This window comes from Cyprinus carpio, chromosome A2 (assembly GCF_018340385.1).
Source record: "Cyprinus carpio isolate SPL01 chromosome A2, ASM1834038v1, whole genome shotgun sequence".
Taxonomy (NCBI): Eukaryota; Metazoa; Chordata; class Actinopteri; order Cypriniformes; family Cyprinidae; genus Cyprinus; species Cyprinus carpio.
The window spans coordinates 6,455,901-6,480,919 of NC_056573.1; the positions used below are offsets into that span (position 1 = coordinate 6,455,901).

Consider the following 25,019-nt stretch of genomic DNA (forward strand, 5'->3'; position numbering starts at 1 on the left):
CAATCAACGTTTACGATGATTCTTCCAAAGCACCATAATGTGACATTTGATATGGCTGCACAAAATGGAAGAAAAATGTGATAAATGATTAAATGATGGAAATTGTGATATGATAGTCTTAAAAGTATGTCAAATCAATTTAAATTAAATTTAAAATCACAATGTAATGAAAGTAAAAGGAATTATTAATTGTTCACTATAAGATCAATAATATTATTTTAGACATTTACACAACACCAAAAATGGAATACTTTTATGCATTTTGGCGGATCATTTACATGAAAACTACATGTTGGGGTTTTAAAAGCTGGTTTTGAAAAGTGAATGTTTTTTAAAATGTTAATGTTTTTGTATATGTTTAAATTGTTGTATGGTCAAATTTGTGAAAACAGTGACATCATACTGTACACGTGTATGTGTATGCATGAGTACCTAATTTTCTGTTTTTAGTACATTGTTGTTGTTTGTTGTTTAGAATTTATATTTTATTTTGAATTTTGATTTAAAATTGAGATTTTAGTATTTGTTCTCCAATGTTTGCATCACCATAAACATAACTTTTTGAAATATTAAAATCATTCAGTTTTTTTGCAAATTCTTGTGCCATGCATATCGCAATATGCACATTTGTTATCCAATAATTTCAATATATATTTTGCATTCCCAAACATTTAACTTACTGTCAGTAAAATTACAAATAAAAAAAAATAGATATATTTGACAGATGACAACTTTGAGCGAAATCCCAGAAAATAAACAGATGCACTCTGGCCAATTAAAGGAGCGTTAACTTGCACATGACTTGTATTAACAAAGTTTGGTCCGTTTGGAAATATTGCCTTGTGAATGGGAACCGAACCAAGCTGAAATTGCAACATTGTAGTGCAACATTGTAGCGGTTTCGGAACAAAGCAATTGATCTACAGGTGTGGAAACACCCTTAGATTCTGTCATATGGCTGTTTTCTGTTTGTCCTGCAGGATGGATCTGGAGTCACTGAAGATTACATTTTTATGGTAACAAAAATAAAAGAATGGACTGATTTGTTATGTTAGGAGTTGATGGGAGTACTGCACTCAAGTGATCAAGAATTCAGATGTCCCTTCCTGTATGTGTGTTTTTTTTTTTTTTAAGTTCTGTTCACTGGCTATTTTACTGCTATTTATAGACATAAAGGTCAGAAACACAGTTTGTCCCCCTTAGCCTGGTATTGTGTCACATTGTTGTGAAACATGTGTCCTCTGGAAAAAAGCTACTGCGCTTGACTTTGTGCTTGCATTACTCATGCCTCCTTCCTTCCATTGAGAATGGAGGCCCATCTGCTCGGTGAGGCTGAGAATAGCACAGGCATGAGCCTGAGGGTCACGTCCATCACAGCATTAATCTTGCACACAGCCCAGTGTGCGTGGTGTGCACCTCCTCTCACTTCACCTGCCAATGATGTTATTATGAAGCTGCTATGCCCGAAGCACCTTTCTAAGCAGTCTCAGAGCTGACAGGAGTCAACTGCTGTTTGTGTGTAAGGCTTTCACAAACAAGACTGAGCACAGCAAGGTTGTTATCAAGGACATGCCTATTATTTAGTGCTTGTAAACTGTTGAACTCTTCTTCCGTTGAAGAAATTTGTCCATATAGCACCTTTAGTGCTCTTAAAAGTGTGTTTGAAGCGATTCCCGGAGTGAGTTTTAATCTAGGTTCCCTCAGGTTTTTAACCCCTTAACTGTCACCCCCCATTTTTTAAAATAGGCATTAAAGTATAATGCCTTATGTAAAATGTAAGCTTATTAAAAAGTAATATTTACTGTTTTATATCTTAATACAGAAGATGTCTGATTTATCATTTGCAGACATCTTAAATATGGCCGGAAGAGAGACAGAAGATGATTAAGGTACCTTAATACTACAGAATTAAATGGATACTTCACCCAAAAATTAAAGTTCTGTCATCATTCACTCACTCTCGTGTTGTTCCAAACCTGTATTAATTTCTTTCTTCTGCTCAACACAAAGTAAGATATTTTGAAGAAAGTTGGTAACCATACAGTTTCTGGTCTACACTGACTTCTTTTTTTATTTATTTTTTTATTTTTTTTGGTGAACTAGGCCTATCCCTTTAAGGGAGGTTTGAGTAGAATATGAAGCAGAGCAACACATTTCAATATGTAAAATATTTTTATATACACTACTGTTTAAAAGTTTTTGGGAAAAAAAAAGACTTAGGTTCACCAAAGCTGCAATTATTTGCAGGGTTCATACAAGGTGCTTAAAGTGCTTGAAGTACTTGAATTTGACTTTTTGAAATTTAAGTCCTGGAAAAAAGTTGGTTATGTTCATACTATGTATAATATTACATTATGTATTTTAACAGTGTTGTTCAATAAAACCATGTAATTACTTGGTTTTGATACTGTAATTGAACAAGTTATTATTGCCTCATTGTTAGTTTATATATAAATAAAAATGTAGTTGTCAAAATAGTCATTAGTTACAGCCCTACATTAGTTAAAATATTTCAAAATACAACTGCATTGTTTTGATTTGTGTGATTAAAATACAAATATTTTGTCATTTTAAAAAAAATCTTAAAAATAATATTAAAATATTGTCTCATTCTAGTGAACCAAGTATCTGTATATCTTGTGAGCTAAGAGTATTAGGAATAAGGAAAGTGATAATTTTGCCATAATATCCTTTCAAATGTTAAAGTTGCCACAGTCGTTGCATGTTTTTGTTCTGCACTTTATTTGTGCCATTTTGTTTTATTAGTTTATTAGAATTTGAAAAATAATAATAATATTGTTTGATAAGAGAGATCTCTGATTTTAGTCATTGAACACCAAAAAAGTAGTGTTTACAGTCCTTGAAAGTCCTGGAATTTCATTTTGCAGTTTCTGTACGAACACTGTATGTGATCAACAATACAGGAAGTACAATGGACCCTTTTCACAAGACTGTGATGACAAATTTCAACGGTCATCAGTAGGGCTGTGCGGTATTGAAAAAAATGCGATACGCGATACCTTGTTAAAAAATGCGATATTCAAAATGATATGCTTAAAGTGTTAAAAATCTATTTAAATTATATTTTAAAATATTTAAAAATGAAAATTATCTAACAAATTGTTTCACATTCTTTCTTTGAAAAGAAAGAACCACTACAACTTCTGAAAGTGACCAGCAGTACATAAAAAAGTAATGTCACAAATCAGAAAATTTTATTTTAACATCAATGTGAACATACAAACTAAACAATGAATGACACTAATTTTATATCATTGTGACTGTACTTTCTACACTTTAAGTACTTATTCATATACCACAGCAAAGATGCATGAATGAAATGTGTTTGTCCGTGGAAAAGCGCTTGAGAAACAGTGGGCCCTATCATACACCCGGTACAATGCTGTGTTTTTATGTTTTTTTTTTGCTAGTTTCAGCCCAACACAGTTGTCATTTTCACAGCCTGTGCCAAGTTGTTTAAATAGCATATGCATTTGCGCCCATTTGAGTGCCCATGGTCTGAAAACGAGGTGTGTTCAGGTGTGTTCAGGCGCATTGCTGGCGTGTTGCTATTTTGAAGCAACTGAAATAGAGTGTGCCACTGACCAACAAAAACCTGATCAAGTCAGTGGCGCAGTAGTTTTTTTTTTTTTTTTTTTTATTTTAAAGAGCGCGTTAGTATAGGCGGGTCCAAGGCATTCATCTCTGGAAACGCGTTCTGTCTTTGCGCTTGCAAATTCCGCAGTGTAAATAGCAAATCTGCCATGGCACGAGCAACTGGCTCTTAAAAGAATGGGAGATGAGATTGTCTGTGTTTCACTCCGTCTCAAATCACAATCGCGGTAAGCGCTTGAGAAACAGTGTCTCTTGCGTGGCTCGGTACGCTTTCAACTCGTTTTTAGTCTCGAGCGAGACTGTATGACATTTACATTACATGATTTAATTGATTTTTATGTAGAAAGGGCGACAGTGCACCACATTAAAATAAATTATCATTCATGTTTTCATAACTGCTGGCCAAATTCAAAAACGAAACTAAACAAAGAATAATCTTTAAGAGCAAGGGGTCCTAGTGTTTCGGGGGCCCTACGCAGCTTGCGTATTTTGTGTATAGGGAGGATCGGCTCTGTGTGTATGTGTCTGTTCAAACATAAGAAGGAGATGCAAAAGACGAATCAACTCAGAGTTCACATGTAGTCTGAAATGCTTCTGTGTGTGTGTGTGCACACTTTGCACGTGTGCGGCAGAACTGAAGATACGCTTTGCGAAATGCGGCTTGTACATTTCAGGTGTGAGCCAGACAGCAAGATGAGACGACAAAGAGTTGTTTTCTGCAACATATTGCACTTAATAACTCTTTTTAATGTCAAGCAATTCTCTGCTGTATGAGTCGAAAACTTTGACCTTTTGTAATGTTTTGATTTAAGTAGCCTATTATTAAAATGATTCAGTTGCGAATTTACACATCGCGATATTTACATTTGTGATATTCCAATAATTTCAATGTATCGTTCAGCCCTAGTCATCAGCATCGTAAATCCTCCATTTTTTATGTTAATGTATAAAACTAGACTTTGTATTATAATACCTTTGAATCAAATGATAAAAAAATACTAGTTAACACTAATGCGAGGGCATGCCTTTAAATGTATTTAAACTGTCACTCATTCATCACGATCTCACAAAGTAAAAAAAAAAAAAATAATAATGACCGTGACTACACAATGAAACTTTTTTTAATGTCTTTGTTAGAAAAAAGTTACGTGCATGACAGAACTCAGCACTGGACAAAAAAACGGTGACTAGAGCAGTGAGTGCGTGGACTCCAGCCTAAAAACATCTGATTGGCCATTGCATTTTAGAAATCAACAAACATGTCTGTGATTGGCTACATTGCTCACCTGCTCAAAATCATTTGACACTTTCCAAAGCAGAAGGGCAGATACACTGGATTGTTTTCCAAATCTATTTCGTTATGCTATTATAATAAATAAAACAGATCCTAGACCAGGGGTTATGGGCAGCTTTTCCATCTAAAAGCAATCAGAAGCAACAGCAGGCAGTTGTACGAGTAAGACTATAAAGCCGCGTTTCCACCACTGGAACTTTACCCAGGAACTAGGGACTTTGGGCTGGTACTCGGTGTGTTTCCACCGCAGGAACCAGGATCTAAATAAAGTTCCGGGTTAAAAAATGCCCCTCAGAAAGTCCCTGCTCGCGAGGTAGTACTTTTTCAAAGGTCTGGAACTTTCGGGGGCGGGACTTGGGCGCTGAGCATGCTGATTGGTTGAGTTCACGCAGCATTGTGATGTCAACCACCATTTATTTGGATAATGTTCAAAATATAAGTGTTATTGTGTCATGAAATGTAGTTTTAAAAGTATTTCAGGCGAAAATGTAGTTGTTTAAAACTCAAATCTGCGGTTTATTTATAAAGACAGCACCTTTTTAAAAATGTGTTTTGCCGATTTCGGAGATGATCCGCTCCACGTGATCAGCGGGAGATCAGTGCTCATGTATCTGCCTAGAGCTGTCTCAACTCGGCTAGTCCTTCTGACATTTGCCGCTGGCTCTGATGTCTCTTTAGTGGTTAAACATAAAATACAATTCGTTTTGGGGAAATCTAACAGGTAATCTTTGGTCTGTATTCAATTTATCTATATGTTAAAATGAAAATAAAAAGAGGCAATTGATATAATATTTAATTTCATTATAATATAGGCTGTATATATACACATTTCCCTGAACTAAGTACATTTCTGCGGCTATTATTATGTTTAAATGAAAACGAAAGGAGGCAGTGGTATTTGATATTCTATTTCGCCTTATTGTAATTATACAGTGAGGAAAATTGAAGTAGCCAAGGCGAGCTGACTGATGTTATCAAGTACACTGCTGCTTGCAGAATTACCGGACTTGCGTCGTCCCGTCCGTGGGAGATCACACTCCCGAGTCGAACTCGCTCATGGTACAATTGTTATGGGTAATTTAGGTGGAAACGCAGCATAATACACACTAAACTCAAGTCCGACCGTCTGCCTCCGTCCGTAGGGGGGGCACAGGGATGTCCGTGGGGGCGCCGGGCCTATGCGAGGGTGTTTCTAATACAGTGTCTATAGGAATGACACGTTGAAATGAAAACGTTGTACTGCTAAACATTTTTTTTTTTTTGAAAACATGATACATTTTTCAGTAGGGATGGGCGTATTTCAAAAATATTGAATTCAAATATTTGAGCTCATAAATAAAAACGAATATTTGAATATAAGTTTATTTAAATGACGTTTAATGAGAAAGACATTTTAATCAAACAAAACAAAAAAGCGGTTTCAGAAGGTTTTCAGAAGATTCATGTGTTCTTGTTGAAAAAAACAAACAAAAAAACAACATGTAGATGATTGGGTGAAAGTCGTCTTCTGCCGTGTGTCCATCAAAGATTTTTTAGCCAGCTGAAATCAGAAATCAGGTGCTAAAATGCCTATACTGTTCTTGTGAGCACTACGGAGGCGCTCTGGTTGCTGTGATACAGAATAGCCACTGAAGTAATGTGGCAGACACATCAGAAACTAAATGTTCCATGCATTATTTTTAAAGGGGTCATAAGATGTTGCTAAAAAGAACATTATTTGGTGTATTTGGTGTAATGAAATGTGTTTATGCGGTTTAAGGTTCAAAAAACACATGATTTTCCACATACATTACATTATTGTTTCGCCTCTATGCCCCGCCTTTCTGAAATGCAGTTTTTACAAAGCTTTTATAAAAATCGTTCCGAAAAGCGAGGTGTGCTCTGATTGGACAGCTATCCAGTGCGTTGTGATTGGCCGAATGTCTCAAGCATGTGACAGAAATGTTATGCCCCTTGCTATACTGTGATGCGTGTCCTGGTAAGAACACCGGCGTGACAAGACAAAAACAATAAAACCCATTTCAAATGAGCCATTTGTTGCATCCAGTGGGGAAATAATTATGGATTATAATGACTTATAATGATATACTGTGTTTTTACGTGTTGCATGGCATCACGCCACGTAAACATAAAACCATGTCTGCATTTGTGATCGGAGAAACGACAAGTGCTACTCTACACCAGCGGTTCTCAATTCCAGTCCTTGTGCCCCCCAGCTCTGCATATTTGCATGTCTCTCTTTGTTAACACACCTTATTCCGATCATCAGCTCGTTAGAAGTGAGCTCCGTGCATGAACTGTGTTCCTACTGATATGGTCCTTAAACAGTGTTCATTCCTCCCTACTCCTTGAGCAGGGGAAATCTTTTGATGAGATTATTGAGATTATTTTTGATAAGTAAAATATGTTTGCTGCGTAAATCAGATTTACTGAAAATGCTAATTCAATCTCTGCCAGCAGGAGGTGCTTTAAAGCAGGAGAAACAGAGGTTTCCCAGTAACTGCTGTACAGAAAGCAGCGCTGAGCTCAAAAACACTGCTTTATCAGGCATATAATATGCAAGATGAAATTAAAATGACATCGAAAATTTAATAGACTAATTAAAGACAGTCTTCCTTCAGAAATACAGTGATATAAAAACACCCGCACCTCTTTTTGATTTTTAAAGCACCACAAATAAATAAATGTATGGGAAATACATCCCTCAGCACAACCACCTGAGCCCAACGTCAGTCTACTAATCACCTAAACTTAAACTGCATTTGTAGACTGCGCCATAGCCAGACTGATAAACAAACACAGATCGGAAGTTAACTTAGGGCCAGGCGTGTGTGCCCAATGAAACCGTCTATACACTGCTCAAAACTCGCATTTGAATCATCAGTGGCAAATCCTTTGCATACATAAATGTACTTAAAGACTGTGAGTCAGAACAGCTGGCATTGTAGTCTACTTTCCCAGGATCAGGAAATAGTCCTCCAAAAAATGTGCTGCACACATCTGAATATTTGGTTTGAGCTGTTCTGGAACAGTGTTGTAAATACAACTTTACCACTGATTTCTAGTTGTGTCCTCTTTTGGAAGGCCAAACAGAGTATTATTGCTTTCACAATGAAACAGCGTCTCCATGACATGGTGCCGGTGGCAACAGCGAGAATCAAAGTTATGCCTTCTTTCTTTGCGTTAACATTTGGGCAGTGTTATGCAAATCTTCCTACATTGTGATGTAGACATGTGGGGGCGTGTTTAAACAAGGTGTTTTAGGAGGGCATAGATGAGTCTTAACTTTTATAAAGAATATCTCTTTGGGTTTGAGACTTTAGTGTTTGCAACTTTACAGATCTTCTCTATGCACCAAGAGCTTGTAACGCTCCAAAGAGAAAGGAAAATTTGAAATTGCATCATATGACCCCTTTAAAATAATGCATGCAACATTTCATATATCAATATTAACTTATGTATTGTCGTTCAGTCGAAGTACAATGTGACAGTTGGTTGGTGCAGGATTTACCCCGCCCCTCCTCCACTGTGATTGGATGGCTGAAAACTAACAGTGATGAGCGGTGCACTTTGCCCAAAGTTTAACATTTTAAAGTATCTTAAAACGCGGTACATCCATTGAAATAAAAAAAGTACATGTACTTTTTTTTTAAAAAAAAGGGTATCATGGGGTAAATGATTTGTTTTTTTGTTGGATACACGCCCTTAGTATTTTAACATTAATGCTGGCTGCAGAAAAAATGAGTGGTCTTCTTCATTCGACAGGTCACGACGTTCCGGTATTTGTTTTAGTTTTTTTTGTTTAAATTTTGAGTGTTTGGGATTTATCAGGGATTTATTGCATTTACAGCCAACAAAGCAACATTTTAGCGAAATTCGAATAATGTTTTTATATTTCGAATAATTATTGTAGATAGAATATTCGACTATTCATGCACACCCCTATTTTTCAGGATTATTTTTTTAATAGAAAGTTCAAAATAACAGCATTTATTTGAAATATAAATCTTTTGTAACATAAAAAAAATGCTTTACTACCACTTTTGATCAGTTTAATTAAATACTGGCCATTAAAATTACAAAAACAGCAGCTTTTTGTTGTTTTTGTTGTTTTTTTTTTTTTTTTTTGACAGCTCCCTTCCTTCTGTATCCTTCTGTCTTTTCTTCCTCTGTAGCTGCAGCTGACAGGTATATTGCATCATGGATTTAATTGGTGTGAATTTGCTTTTTGTTCAACCTACTGTGAATTGTGTTAAGTAATAAAGTATATGGGGCAAGACATTCTGGAGGAGTTAAAAGCAGAAATATGCTGCCTTTTTGACATTTTTCTGTTAAAGTGCATATATTAATTCATTTGTACATAAATGTGCTACTTGAGCTATAAAATTGTCTACATAGTCTTTTCAGCACTAGACAGATGATTATACATTACCATCATAGTTCTTTTGGATGACTTTTTCTCAGTCTCTCTTTTTATTCTCTCTTTTTTTTTACTTTTTTCTCAGTCTCAGAGTTTTGCACATACAAGGTTTGTGATTTTATCACACTAGTCTTACATTGATTATGTATAATGATTGCATCTTGTTTAGTTGAGGTTGGGAATGGAATCTGAAAAAAATAAAAATTGCAGGCTGGTTTTAAACCACCATTACCAAAGTCCCTTTAAGGCAAGTCATGTCACTCAGTGGCCATCTTTGAAACACCTCTCGGGCATACAAGTGCAGCTCCTATCACTTTGAATGGGGAAACATCAAATTCTCCAAAACTGGTCATTAAGCTTACAATTAAATTTTACATTTGAAATCACCAGTGAAATCTAACAACAACTGTGTCATAAATGTTGTTACTTCTGATCAAATAGCGTTATAAAAAGCGTATTTTTCAGGCTAGATCAGCCAGTGCGCATGCGCAGTCCTGAGCGCACGTCTCAGAGTGCTGACTGTTTCTGTAGCACTTCTAACAGCAGCTGCAGTGACACGCTGACTTTATCGATTAGCGATTGGCACTTTGATTCAGAAGGCGGGGCTTCCTGCGATTGAGCGGCCATATTGAGCATTGCATTTTTCCCCATTTAAAACTATACAAGTGACATGTCTTGGGTATTCCATAGTCTTTGCCATTACCCTGTAAAGGAAACAGGTCAATTTAGCTCAAAGGGAATCATTTAAGATTTTAAGGGGAATTTGAACAGAATCACTGTTTCACGGCTGATCACTAAAACGGCCAGCGATTCACTGAACGAGCCGTTTAGCATCAAATCTGCGCTGGATATTAATATCCAAAGTATAGTGAAAACACTATTAATTAGCACAGTAACAAGATCAGCAGTTTAAGACATTAACTTGTAAGCACAAAAAAACACAAGATACTTCTCTTTTCAATATGAATAAGGCTTTATTAGATAAATCTTAGACATATAAACTAATCTAACACATAAGCACACGCACTCACACATTCACACAAGTTGCAGGAAGATAGAAAGTTAGGAAAGAATGAGTTTAAGAGGATGAAAATGTGAAATCCCAAGTTTACAGCAATACGTGAAATTGCATAGACATGAACAACCATCAGTCACTTAATTAACCCTCGCATTGAGTTCATCAATTAGGTTAAAATTATATTAGATTACACCAGTACAGATATGAGTCTGGAGGTTACTTGCGTTGCCTGTTTAACGGGGTTCCCTTTGTTGTCGCTGAAAAGGGGGTTTCCCGAGGTTGCTGATTGGCTGGAAGTTCAGTAGTAGTTGAAGTGACGTCTTGGGAAGCCCGTGGTTGGGCGTCGTCTAACGATGCAGAGTTGTGGGCTGGTTGAAGTTTCAGACGGGCACGCGAGGTCAGACTCGGAGACACGGCGTTACAAAACTTAACTCAGAACACGAACTCTCAAACGGAAAAGAAAAGAAACTAAAGTAAAAGAACAGAAGTAAAGTTTGACGAGACTAGGTGGTGTTTCTTCTCATCGTGGCTAAGTAGCAGCAGGCGTGCAGGCCGAAGCACGCTGGAACCACGCTCAAAGAACGCGAAAAGTGATGACAAAGCATGACTAAAAGCAGCAGCTAAAAAGCAGGCTAAAAGCCGGCATGACTGATAGCAAAAGCTAAACGAAAGCTAAAAGCTAAAAGCCAAATTTGGTGGTGTCCTGAGTATTTAAACTGGCATTTTGGCCACACCTCAAATGTTGTCTTGACCAATTAGATATTTTCTTTTCTCGGGGTGTTGCATTGTTTGTCCCACCCATTCATAAATCATATGTTATCTTATCAAGCACGAGGTCCGAATTTTCCCGCTCTTGCAGGGTATAATTTGGACATGATTTCTATAGCAAGAATATGGTACATTTGACAAATAACTGATGGTCAGAAACGTTTCAAGCAAGAAGATTCGAACACACACATACTAAACATGAATATGATCCCTTAAGCTATTCAAGAGTTATTTAAAAAGACATGCACAATAAGTGATTAGAAACATTATAATCAAATGTGTGGGTTACATAAATGATATGGAGTTAAGCAATGGACTGATATCCATTTAGAAGTCTTTTTTGAGTTCATTTTGGTGCATATATGCATTGGAAGGCATTCTCTGTGCCATTCTGTGGAGTAAGGATATGTCCTGTGAAGACCAGAGGTGGGGGTTAACAGGTCTCCTTAGGAATTTCAGTCTGGTTCTGCTAGGTGGGGGGAAGTCAATCCAAAGATCTTGTTTACTCTCACGGCTTTACATGTGAGGGTCAGACTGTCCATCTCTTCGATTACTTGCCCCAAATTAGACAATCTCTTCTTCGAATTGAAATTGTCAATAATTGTTCTAATGGTGTTAATGTTGAAAGCTGTTCTCTGTAAGAGTTGGTTGGTTATCAGACTGTGGTGCTAGGAGTTGATTTACAGCATCCTGTTGCCTTTCCGAGGAATTTGGCTTCTCTTGTTTCAACCATGCTCACGATCGAATCTTTAATTTGTCTGGTTCAGGCCTCATACGCTACACCCACATGAGCATCAGTATGCTGTATTACGGCTCCAAAATACCCATATTTTTAAAATAGCACTGCTGTATTCTTATACAGTTTGTCACTTGGAGCACAGCTATCTTTGCAGAGTTAATATTTCCTCCTCATACTTCAGCACCAGTTTGACAGACTGTATAATTGCCTAGAGTGTGAGCAAACTGTAGACTTGGGAGCTTTGCAACCCAAATCGAAGTTGCCGGTCTTTATTAGTTGTCAAGCAGATGTGTTTGTATTTAAAGAAATTTTACTTCCATTATTACAGGAACAGTCTTTCTGAAGCTGGCCAATTTTTTTGTGATGCACACTAACTCTCTTGACCAGATCTCATTAAGCTGCCTCTGAACTAACTAGGGTTGGATTGATACCGTTTTAGCATCAGCAAATTTTAGCATCAGTTTTAGTGATCAACATCGCCTTGTTGTGTGATGAATGAAATTTTAGTTTTGGTTTTAATAAAAAGGTCTGCCTTGGCAAGTATTTTACATAAAACTGTTATTATGTCTTGAACACAAACAGATTGGGAAAGAAATTGGATGCGTGTCAGTATATTAGAACCATTCATTCTGAAGCCTAATAAACCTACTGCTGTCTGTGCCATTAAACACACAGTTTCAGCCAATCTCATGTTAATCTTGAGTACATACAGTATATAGTAGTATTGTATCCTTTATATCTCCCAAGAGTCTTTAGTTTTATCAGATTTCTAAAAGAAAGATACATCATACAGATACATGATTCTCTCTGAAAATAGCCAAGCTCCTGGAGGCATACTGAGGGCGGGGCTAAAGAGTCACAAGCAATTACGCACCAATTGCTAACAAAACACAGAAATTTGATGCAATTTTAATTACTGCCTCTGGTTCCAGCTCTTTTATTTAATTTAATTCATATAGTGATGCAGTGTTTTAGAGTTTAACAACTCAAATGATCATTTTGACAACTGATTGTTTAATGCAATACTGTTTTGTGTGCAAATAGATAAGTCATAGGATTGTTCCAGTCTGGATATTCTCAATAGTACATCTCAAAATTGGGAAGACCGCAATTCAGAATGTTGTATCGTGATTTTGCTTTATAAGTGTGTGATATGATATTTTGGGAAGATCGCCCACCCCCACTCGACATAATCAAATGGTCAACCATTGAATATATGATTTGCATATCATATATGCAATGCATAGCTGTATATATATATATATATATATATATATATATATATATATATATATATATATATATATATATATATATATATATATAATTAAAAGGTTTATGGGTCTTTTATTTTATTTCATTTCATTTCATTTTACTGCTGTACCACAGCACTAACCATTGTTGGACATAGATGACTAACACCTGGCCCTCTGTCATTATGTGGTGTTGATGGTGCTTTTATTAAAACAAACCTTTCACCTGCCTCCAACCACATATTATGTACGTCACACAGCTATTTGGCCATTGTTGGCATTTATGAATGGTTTGAGTGCCAACAAGGATCTATTCTCGATGGGCTAGAATTTCCACTGGCTTGGAAAAACAAATAACTAACTTTCCTGAAACAGTTCTCTCTGCACGCTCTTGCACGCGTTGCTTGTGTTTGTCACCGATTCCATGGATTACCAACCTGACAACACTCTGTGAAGAAATTAGTCTGATATTATTGCTTCTGTGACTCCCTGCGGTGACAACAGTTGACAGACAACTACCTCTGATTTAATTTGCTCTTGAATGTGTTTGCAGCATTTCATATTGTTTACAGCTGTATTTGATTATTCACATGCTGTAATAGCATGTTTGTGAATTGAGGCTCTCTTTGACCTCTCCGGGATAAAAAGTTGCATTTCACCATTGCATAGAAAGAATTTCATATATTTTGAAGGTTATTGTCATCTTACAGAGTCCTTGACCAAAGTCAGAGCTCTGTGGGTAAGAAAATAGTGTTAAGTGTTAGTCAGAGTCTCAATAATAGCAAAAACAGCACTTCAAGTAGGAAAAAAAGAGAAAGAGCTTGCTTCCGGACCGTGTTAAGCGGCCAACTGCAGCTCAACAGGTTTGTAGTGTGGGGTGCTGTTTTATTTCACTGAAATACTTGGAGCTGTTTTTTCATCTCAAAACCTGGTTTCATTTAAATTTATTATAGTGTATATGGATTTAGTTTTCCTTCACGTTTGGTAATGATGCGGATCCTTGGAAATTTGATAGCGAAGTGTAGCAGAACAGAACACAGGGTATTGACACAGTGATGTTGGACAACGTCAATGCAAAATGTAAGCAGATAATGTTTAATACAATGAAAATAGGGCTTGACGTGCAACTACACAGTTTCTGCAAAATAATCACGAGCCGGCTGTGTGTGTTTCTCTGTCAAAATGAGGTTGTTGAGATCCTTTAAGGAGAAAGTGGCCTGTAAACATTATGTAAACTGGCATTGTAAAATGTTTTGATTTTGCAAAATGCTAGAAATTATTATAGAATTAAAAATAATGTAGTCAATCGGTGCTTTAAAAATCAAAATATTAATGTTAAAAGTGGAGTAAATGTCAAGTTCTCTCTATGATGTTTCTCTATAATTGGGGGTGGGGTGTCACTGTCAGTAAAAAAAAAAAAAAATGGTGGGATTATTTATTTATTTATTCTTTTTTTTGGTGGTCATCAAGTTCAGCAACAGAATGTAGGGGGAACCACTTTCTGCACAGTGAACTTGTTTTTTTTATTTTTATCAGGAACAAAACTTCATTCTCACACAGGACGTGGTCTTCCGCAGACATTTCACATTTTCAGAGAATGATGGCGTGTTTCCAGAGGTTAAAAAACAATCAAATAAAATCTAGAGACACAATGTTCTCTTCTGTAATTGACTCATTTGTCATAGACTGAGCTGTTACACTTTTCACACCTAATAATTCAATTCAATATTCAATCTAATTCCTAAAGCCAAAATGTAGTTTTAGTAAAACTAAATAATCATCAAGATTACTTTTACAGTTATGCTGGTTACAACATTCCATTTACATATATCCCTGTTGCGTTTTTATGTCACTTTTGTTTGTTCTGGAACACAAAGTGCTGAAGAGTGCTAAAGAAACATTACCAGACAGCCAGAAAGAAGCTTTTGAAATAAACCAAAAAGCATTGTTGTTAGTTTCCAACTATTTTGGATTCGCTAGATGTTGCACCACTCAGTTGCAGTATTGATGCTTTAATACCCAATATACACTATAAGCAAGAAACCCCTTTTCAAATCAACAAAGCATAGTAAATTAAATAGATTTATTCTGCAGTGTGGACAGCTTTGTTTATAATAATAGGAGTATTTGCATTTGAACTGTAGCGCTCAAAAAGTTGTGATTATAATAGGAGTGTATTGTGGCTTTGGTTGATTTCTGTGTATAATTTACTTTAAAAAAAAAAAAAAGATTTTTTTTTTTTGTTTTTGATGCTGCTTTGAAGGCCTATGTGAAGTTCACCATTTAGTCTTAATTTACTAAATAAATAGCAATAAATCAATTCAGAAACAGTCTGTTTTAGATGTGTAGCTACACAAAAAATGTCAGATTCCTTACTCAAATAGCAATTTTAATATAAATTCCATTAATCTACGATAATGATACTCATTACAGTGTCAAAGGAAATTGATTTTGTCTGTCAGTATCATTATGAGCATTAGAAGTGGTCAAAGAAAGAAAAAAATACAGATCTTGTTCTGGGTTTTTGTCTCCACTTAATTCACTTGTGACCCCTTAAACACTCAAGGACAGGATGAGTTTATCAGATTGGACACATCACTGAAAAACCTCCTGCACTAATCAGATTTACCACATTTAAGAGTGTAAGTCAGTATGTTTTATATATATATATATATATATATATATATATATGTATATACATATATATACATATATATATATATATATATACATATATATATGACCGATTCTCTTTGCCAAATGTCCCTCAGAAACAATGTATGTGATGAAGAGCAGGAAACACCCCCTCCACAGCATGATTCAGCCTCTCCAGCCCAAACCACAGAGGCCAGATTTTGGAGGCTCCGAATGGTTACTGAATGCTGTGTTTTGTCCTCTAAATTATTTGAATCTCCAGGATTAAAATTTAATGGTTACTTATCCATTTTTAATGACTCAACTTGAAATGGAGATATCGAATATCCACAGCTCTTAAGAAAAGTTTGATACAGCTACTTTGCATCAAGATAATGATTTTGCAGTTTATCTATGTCTTAAAGAGCATTTATTTACTCTTAATTTGAGTGGACATAGTGATTTTTACTTGTGTGTGTGAATAGAGAACTTTTATCTCACCTTGAGTCTTTCCTCGTGTTTCATCTCTGCAGAGTTTTCCCTCTGATGAGGGCTGGCCATTCGCCAAATACCTGGGGGCCTGTGGCCGGATGGTGGCGGTGAATTATGTGGGCGAGGAGCTCTGGAGCTTCTACAATGCACCCTGGGAGAAAAGAGTGGATCTGGCTAAGCAGCTGATGGACATCGCCGAGCAGCTGACCAACAACGACTTTGACTTTGCCCTTTACCTCCTGGATGTGAGTTTTGACAACTTTGCAGTCGGGCCTCGTGATGGAAAAGTCATCGTCGTTGATGCAGAAAACATCATAGTGGCGGACAAGAGATTGATTAAGCAGAGTAAGTAACGACTTCACTCCAGCATCTCCATGCTCTTGCTTTACAGCATTAATAAATTGTGCAGAAAACTGTTATCCAGGTAAGATGGTGTGGTGTTGTTGTTTTTTTTTGTTCTGACCCACTTTCAGTTTTCCCTCAGATGGGCTGGACCACCTGTTTTTTTAGACCTGTTTGTTTCTGTACTTTGCCTTCCCCATCAAAATAAATGTTTTTCAGGACTTTCAGGAAGAATTATCACAAGTTTACAGACCAGGTGGAAACCTGCATGGGCCTCCCACGCTCTCAGATTTGTAATTAAAGTCTCATCGCTGTTTCTTTTTTGGGGCTTTTAAAGAGCTCTACACATGAATAAAGCACAGATGGCTTTACTGTAACTCTGTAGATCCCAGGGTCGGAAATTAGATGGGAACTTGGTTCAAAATACACTCCAAATTCAAGATAAGGCTGCAGAAAATTTAAATGACCATCACGATTAAAGTGAAATCGGAAAGTGAACGTAAAGTGTTGATTGAGCATTACGTTTAGATCAGAGTTGAGCAGTATATAACCAATCACGCAGTTGATTATGCAGTTCTTGTGTAAATACATACCACCTTTGAGCAACATTTAAAATAATAGCCATGTCAGATGCAGCTTTTGTTCCACATTTGCAGTGTAAAGCTGGCCTCTGTTGATGATAAAATTGTATTGGCAACAGTCTATTTTATGTTGATTGAATGAAGTAACTGGTTAAATGTAATGTTAATTTGCCATAAAACATTTTTAAAAACCCACAAAATACATTTAATAAGGTGATTATAAAAATGTCCCATGCTAAGATAAAAATCGCCTCTGAAAATAAATTCCAGTGGCCAAATATTGCCCTTTAATTGGAAAGTTAGTTTTTGGCCTTGATAATGCATGGGATTTAAATTCCAGTTTCACATTTAAGTAAGCATTGCTATAGAAGTGCATTGCAACAGATGAACGTGGCCCAAAGCTGCACTTTTGAATCTGGACTGTAGTGAGTTGGCATGGATGGGTGCAGTGCTGAACCAAGTATGCATGCCAGTGAATCTGCCATCCAGAGAGGGCAGGCTGGGCTGGCGGATGAACTTGAAGCATGTGTGCTACATAACAATGGCTATTTGCTTCAGCCTGCCAGCGTTTATCTGAATGGAGCTTGTGTGTGTGTGTGTGTGTGTGTGTGTGTGTGTGTGTGTGTGTGTGTGTGTGTGTGTGTGTGTGTGTGTGTGTGTGTGTGTGTGTGTGTGTGTGTGTGTGTGTGCGCGTTTGCTTCCAGATGGGTCTTTCTGAAATGTTAGATAACACAAGCTTTTTGTATCGCGTTTCTATTCTGAGTTTACGTGTGCATATGTTGGGCATCAAGGTTGGAAGTCGTTTTTTTTTTTTATTCATCTTTTAAATTTAATTAATCCTGCTTATAATATCTCTGTGCATTAATTAATGTGAGCCTTTTAAGGATTGTCATTCATGGATTCAGAAATGATTTCTATTCACAGGAGGATTTCATTGCGAATATGTCAAGTGATGGCAATTTTTGTTCATTTAATAACATTTAGTGGTAACATTTTATAATTAGATTTTATCATATAATAAAATGTGGGTGTGTATATATACAGTACAGGTCAAAAGTTTGGAAACATTACTATTTTTAATGTTTTTGAAAGAAGTCTCTTCTGCTCATCAAGCCTGCATTTATTTGATCAAAAATACAGAAAAAACAGTAATATTGTGAAATATTATTACAACTTAAAATAATAGTTTTCTATTTGAATATACTTTAAAAAAATAATTTATTCCTGTGATGCAAAGCTGAATTTTCAGCATCATTATTCCAGCCTTCAGTGTCACATGTAACATCCAGTCTATCACATGATCATTTAGAAATCATTCTAATATTCTGATTTATTATGAGTGTTGGAAACAGTTCTGCTGTCTAATATATTTGATGAATAAAAGGTTAAAAAGAACTGCATTTATTCAAAAAAAAAAAAAAAAAAATTATAATAATATATATTCTAATAATATATTTTCTTTACTATCACTTTTTATCGATTTAACACATCCTTGCTGAATAAAAGTATTGATTTTATTTAAAAAAAAGAAAGAAAAAAATTACTAACCCCAAATTACTGACCAGTAGTGTATATTGTTATTACAAAATATTTATATTTTAAAAACATATCTTTTTTTTTTTATTCATCAAAGTATCCTAAAAAAGTATCACATGTTCCGAAAAAATATTAAGCAGCAGAACTGTTTCCAACTTTGATAATGAATCATCATATTAGAATGATTTCTAAAGGATCATGTGATAATGATCCTAAAAATTCAGCTTTGCATCACAGAAATAAATGATAATTTAAAGTATAATAAATTTAAAAACAATTATTTTAAATTGTAATAATATATCACAATATTACATTTTTTTTCTGTATTTTTGATCAAATAAATGCAGGCTTGATGAGCAGAAGAAACTTCTTTCAAAAACATTAAAAATAGTAATGTTTCCAAACTTTTGACCTGTACTGTGTGTATATATATGACCTGTACTGTGTGTATATATATATGTGTGTGTGTTTAGAATGATTTTCAGGTTATTGCTTATATTGACATTCCATACTTTTTTGTTTTGTTAGATTTAAATTAGAATGATAATTCTACAGAATTTAATAAGCTTAGTTCATTTTAATTTTAGAATTTATTAATATTTTTTTACGATCAAAAGTTGTTTCTGTTAAGATTAGTTAATACACTGTGCACTTTATTACATTTTTTATTAACTAACATTAACGGAGGTTAATATACATGTTTAGTTTTTAATAACAGTTTAATAACATTTGGTGGGTGAATAATTAACCCCCCAAAAATCTAATTTACTCACTCTGATTTTGTTCCAAACCTATATGAATTTCTTTCTTCTGCTGAACACAAAAGAAGATATTTTGAAGATTGCCTCATCTGTTTTTGTCCATACAATGAAAGTCAGTGGGGTTCCTTTGTGTTCCATAGAAGTCATACTGGTTTGAAATAACATGAGGGTGAATAAATGATGAACTGTCTCTTTAATGTAAGATTTCCATGAGTTCTGGAACAATATTTCATGCTGTTCCTCCATAAACCTCTGGATGCGATTCTCAACACACACAGCAAAAGAGAAAATTGGCGAAGCCAGCGTGTGCTCTGATTGGCTCTGGCACATTACCTCCCCTGGATCTCATAATTGGCTTCCCTGAGAGTGATTGGCAGCACAGTGACTTCATTTTCTCTAATTAGTTATTGGCGTGATATTGAGCTGTGTCAAATGACCAAGACAGCAGATCCCAAACTCTTTAAGGCGCTTTATGACTCAATATAGTTTTGCTGATGAATAGATGTCACAGCCCAGTCTATTTCTGCACCCCACCACCTCCTCCTAGAAGATCCTCAGCTTTATTGATTTGTTCAGCATTAAAATGGGTGGCTAGAGAAAAACTGCACCTGCTTTCAGAAGAATTTCTTATCTGTCTTCTCACAGTGAAGAGCTGAATCAAGTCAAGGTCTTTATTCTGCAGAGTGTTGTTCCATTTTAGTGTAGGTTGTGCTTTTTAAAGAAGACTGAAACAGCAATAAATAAAGGGATGTGTAATGATAAAGAGCTTTTTTGTTGTTGTTGTTGTCTGATACACAGAATCTAAAAGCAAGCTGTTTTTAAAAGGAAAAGCCAGTGGAATAAGGATTAGGCCGGATTAAATAAAAGTCAGCTGACTGAAACTGGGCATATTGTGAAACACAGGAGAAGAAGTTCAATCATTGCTTCTGCAAAGAATAGTGAACTTGTGTTGAATGTTAACATAAAATTGACTCGATTTTCCCCCCTTACAGTAATATGTTTCTTGACTTTTTTTGTGCATTTTATTTTTTAAGTATTTATTATTATTATTTTATTTTATTTTAATTTCTTTGACCTACAGCCAAATATTTAGGCACTGTTTTAGGCTAATGTTTTAGATAATGCAACCTTTTTCAATGTTTTATTTAATAATTAAGAGTAATTAAATGCCAGTTAACATTGTAATGAAATCTACTGCAAACATATGCTATAAGAATAGATTCAAAAATAATGTTTGGTGTGATGAAATGTTAAGTCCACCTGTTGAGTTCAGTCTCTCTAGGACCCCAAAGCAATTTGACTGAAAAGTACTCTAATCTGTGCCTGACCAGAAATCCTGTATCAGTCGTACATTACCGTTAAAAAGTTTGGGGTCATTAAGATTTTTTCCTATTTTTTTTTTTTTTTAAAAATTCTTATTATAATCACAATTATTTTTATTTTATTTGATAATAATGCAGAAAAATTATTATTTTTTAGAAATATTGTTACAAGTGAAATTATTATTGTAATTGTTTTTTTTTTTTTTTTTGTAATGGATTTTACAATTTTATTTTATTTTTCAGCCATCAGTCCTCAGTGTCACGATTCATCATTTCAGTATGCTGATTTAGTGCTCAAATATCATTTCTTATTATTAGTTTTACATTCTTTGATGACTGAAAAGCTCAAAAGCTTCATTTATTTTAGTTATTTTGTATCATTTTTTATTTTTTGTTTTAGATTTTTTTGTGTTTTAATGGATCTAAAAGTAAACTGGCCTACATGTTACTTCAAGCTACCACAGCTACAAAATGATAGCAGGTGTTAGGTTATTTTGATTAACTACAACAAATATTGCAATAACAGCTTTTGATTAGCTGGTATGAGCGGCTGCCCCCTGGGGTCCAATCCCAACGGTGCTGTGCAGAGCTTTTGATTAGCTGGTATGAGCGGCTGCCCCCTGGTCCCAATGGTGTTGTGTAGAGGTGGTGCTGTGTTGATGTCATACAGTATTAATTGTTTCAAGATGCTGATGTTTTTATATGCTGTTGTTATTCTCCGATGTTGCTGCGCTTCATAGGGCCATATAAAATGAGTTTTGGTTTAAATTCCATCCTTTAATTGCTTCCAGGGAAATTGTTTTTTTTTTTTACTCAAATTTTAGTAAATACTTCAAAAAAATTATAAGTCTAATTAGATTTAAATCATGAAAACGTTTAACGCGAGTAAATGTAAACACCCTGGTCCTAACTCTTATAAGTGTTTTCAACATCTAATATCATGGGTTTTGTTTGTTTGTTTTTCCTGTTTTAATTTTTCATTTTAATTCCATTTTAATGCTTAAATCAAATTTTAGTAATAATTATGTTTATTTATTTTTTTTGTTTGTTTGTTTTACAAGTTTTTATTAATTATTTTTAATAATGATTCGTTTAACAATAAAAACAGAGTTTAACAACACATTATTAAAATTTGAACAAGAATGGCATTTTCAGGGCCCTATGAATACTTACTTTCTTTCTCCCTGTTTTTGTTTATGTATTTATTTTTCATCATAAATGAATTGCTGAGATTGGTAAATTATGATATTCCTTAAAAATATAAGTTTGAATAATTTTGTTATTATCACTTTAAGAACAGTCTACTGTGCAGCAGTAATATATTTCATGTTCATGTCCTCATACAGTGAGACGGCATCACGTGTGCTTGAGTTTGTGTAGTAGACAAAACTGCATTGCTCAATCACACAAAAAGAGGACTTAATATTTAAAAGGCTGTCTTTTAATATTCACAAACACTTGACTTGATTTATTAATCTAAATAATAAAACAAATTCAGTGGCATTCTGTGTTATACTGTAAATTGTCTTCAATATTTAGTTCTGGAATATCCTGTTTCACCCAGAAACATGGGTTCCAACTGTTGTTTCATGTTAATCTTGAGGTTTATTTTCATGTATTATTTTGGCAGATATTATGCACCATTTGACTGTTTTATTTATTTATGTCAGGTAAACCAGAGAACTATGACGTGTGGTACGAGAGCCGCTACGAGGAATGCGACAAAGAGGCCTGTCTCTCCTTTTCCAAGGACATCCTCTGCTCTCGAGTCACCGTGGACCACAACTACTATGCTATCTGTCAGAACCTGCTCTCCAGATTTGCCACCTGGCGTGGCACCACGGGCGGTCTCCTCCATGACCCCCCTGCCGACTTGGTCAAAGACGGCCACCTCACGGCTCTGCTGGACGAGTGCACCAGGCCTCAGAAGCAGTACGGTCGCTTCCAGGCAGCTAAAGAACTGCGGGAGTACCTGACAGAACTCACACAGCTGAGCAATGTTAACAGGTAGTGTCAAGAACAGGGGACATTCTGTGTCCCCCTCCTCCTCAAAAAAGACCTCTTAAGTACTTTTACAAATGTGCTACCAGATTCTGGAATGCATTCATTCACCTTCAAGGTAGTCACTATTTCGTTGCCACTATCAATCATGCCAACATTGGCTCCAGTCCTGTCCAGGGACTACTTAAAGAAGTTTGCACATGAACATGGATTAGAGGGTCGTGTGAAAATCAGCAGACTAGAGGCTCAAACTACTATGATCACACTGGTGTGTGTGTGTGTGTGTGATTGAGAGGTGATTGTAATATCTGATGCTTCAGTGAACCCTTTCTGCCAATATAGGTTCTGATCAAGATCCTGTAATACGGTTTCTAATTAATTTATAAATTGGGTGCTGTAGGGGCACCATAAGCAGGGGTTATAACTGAAGTGATACAGGGAGCTTTGTTTATATTTGGGTGAATTTTAACAAAGACATGTCCAGGTCATATTTTAACCCAAATAAATAAATAAATAAAGATAATAGCAATATAATTAAATATACATTTTAAAATATAAATTTAAATCAGTATACATTTTCTTTAAGAAAAATGAGATTTTTGGGTGAAATATTACTTGGACATGTTCTTGACAGGCTTTGAGATTCATCCATTTGTGTTTTATTTTAGTCTCTATATTCGATTAACCATCTTGTTTCTTTGCTACGGGAAGTCAAGTCTTAACTGAATTTGAAAGTGTGAATGGTCAAATTATGCCTGTGATGGAAGTGAAATTTGATCAAGTCTTATCTGTTGCAATGAGCCTTTTTAGTGAGACATTGATGCTTCTTGTAAAAGTGGCATTCAGTGCCAGTGATGGTAGTTGGATGACTTGATTTAATCAACAAACCTGAAACGAAAACACAAAAAGGAGAACAAAATGGATTTGAAACAACTAAGTATGCAAAAATAAAAATACCAAAGAATATTGTCACCATTGTGTGGTTTATTTTGTTCTTTTAGCAATGTTTTGACCAAGATTGCTCAAAAGGGAAACAACAATAAAGCTCTTATTTTTTAATGTTCCTGTCTTCATAAACATTTGTTGTTGTTTTTTTTTTTATTTTGTTGTTTTTTTTTTAACCTTATTTTTTTAACAATATATTTTTGGAATTATAATGTTATGGTTATCATATGCTGGCAACCATGACATACCGTCTCCTACACTTGCATTTGCATTTGCATTTGCATTGTGTTTACAGAGACAAGTTGCACTACACTGTCAGATATAGACCCTTTAATGTTTTGCCCTCTTATCAATTTTGACTCCACTGTGCCATTTTCCATGTTTGTAATGAGCAATATTGGGAGTTGATTGAGCCTAATGAATTACCGCTTTAAAAATTTCTCACATTTCATATTGCTTTGTAGGCATTCCAAATTTTGAAGTCCCCTGTTTATGTTAAAATATGATTTATTTGTGTATTTTCTTTAAGAAAAGTCTGCTTTCTGTATGTGTTTGTTTTGAGACTGAGGTAAAGTCTGGTTGTATTGTGCCTTTCATTCAAAAGTTGTATTTTTGACTGGATAAGAATATAATTATATTAAAGTATGACTATACTTACCTGTTCTGATTTATTTTCTTTATTGAAGCAGCAGTATTGAATTCATTATGAGGTTTGATAATGGCAAATATTCAATTTAAGGCTGCATCATGTTGATTCCTGAGGTAATATCTTCAGATGTGTGTCTGAAGACCTCCATATGGTTTCATCTGGAATGAATCCAACACATGAGCAGAAGAGAGCAGTGTGAGAAGATTAATCTGAACAGAGCATGGACCTTTTTTTTAGTCCTTCAGCTTCAACAATGTGAATTGCTTCAGGATAATCAATAATTGTCAGGCGAAACATTATTTTTGTAAGCCAATATACTGTAAATAAATATAAAGTGTTTGCCGTTTGGTTGACCACAGAAGTCATTAATATCCGAGCCTGTAGCTGGAGTCGAGGTCTGCCCTCCTTTGTGCTTGTTCCTGTGATGAATGGAGTGCCTCTGGGCTAAAGTTAAACACCTTCACCCATGGCATCTAAATATAGATTTTGTCCTCTGGTTGCAAACCCATGGCAAGGATTAGAGAATACAGAGTCAGCACCACTCTGACAGTTCTCAAAATCTAGTGGAGAGGGTAACAAAAGACATCCAATATCCCAGACAGTCCGAAACCATTCATATTATTCACCCGTTTCATACACTGTAGTCTAA

At 35.4% G+C, this 25,019-nt stretch overlaps 1 protein-coding gene across 1 annotated transcript in view; it reads left to right on the top strand.

Annotated features, from left to right (window-relative positions):
- Nucleotides 1–23,738, top strand: part of dipk2aa (divergent protein kinase domain 2Aa) — a 38,122-nt gene extending 14,384 nt beyond the window's left edge. The window contains exons 3-4 of the mRNA XM_042770745.1: nt 16,275–16,578; nt 22,446–23,738. Of these exons, the coding sequence (XP_042626679.1) occupies nt 16,275–16,578; nt 22,446–22,786 (645 nt within the window). The 3' untranslated portion in view covers nt 22,787–23,738. The remainder of the gene's footprint in view (nt 1–16,274; nt 16,579–22,445) is intronic.
- The last annotated feature ends 1,281 nt before the right edge of the window (nt 23,739–25,019 follow it).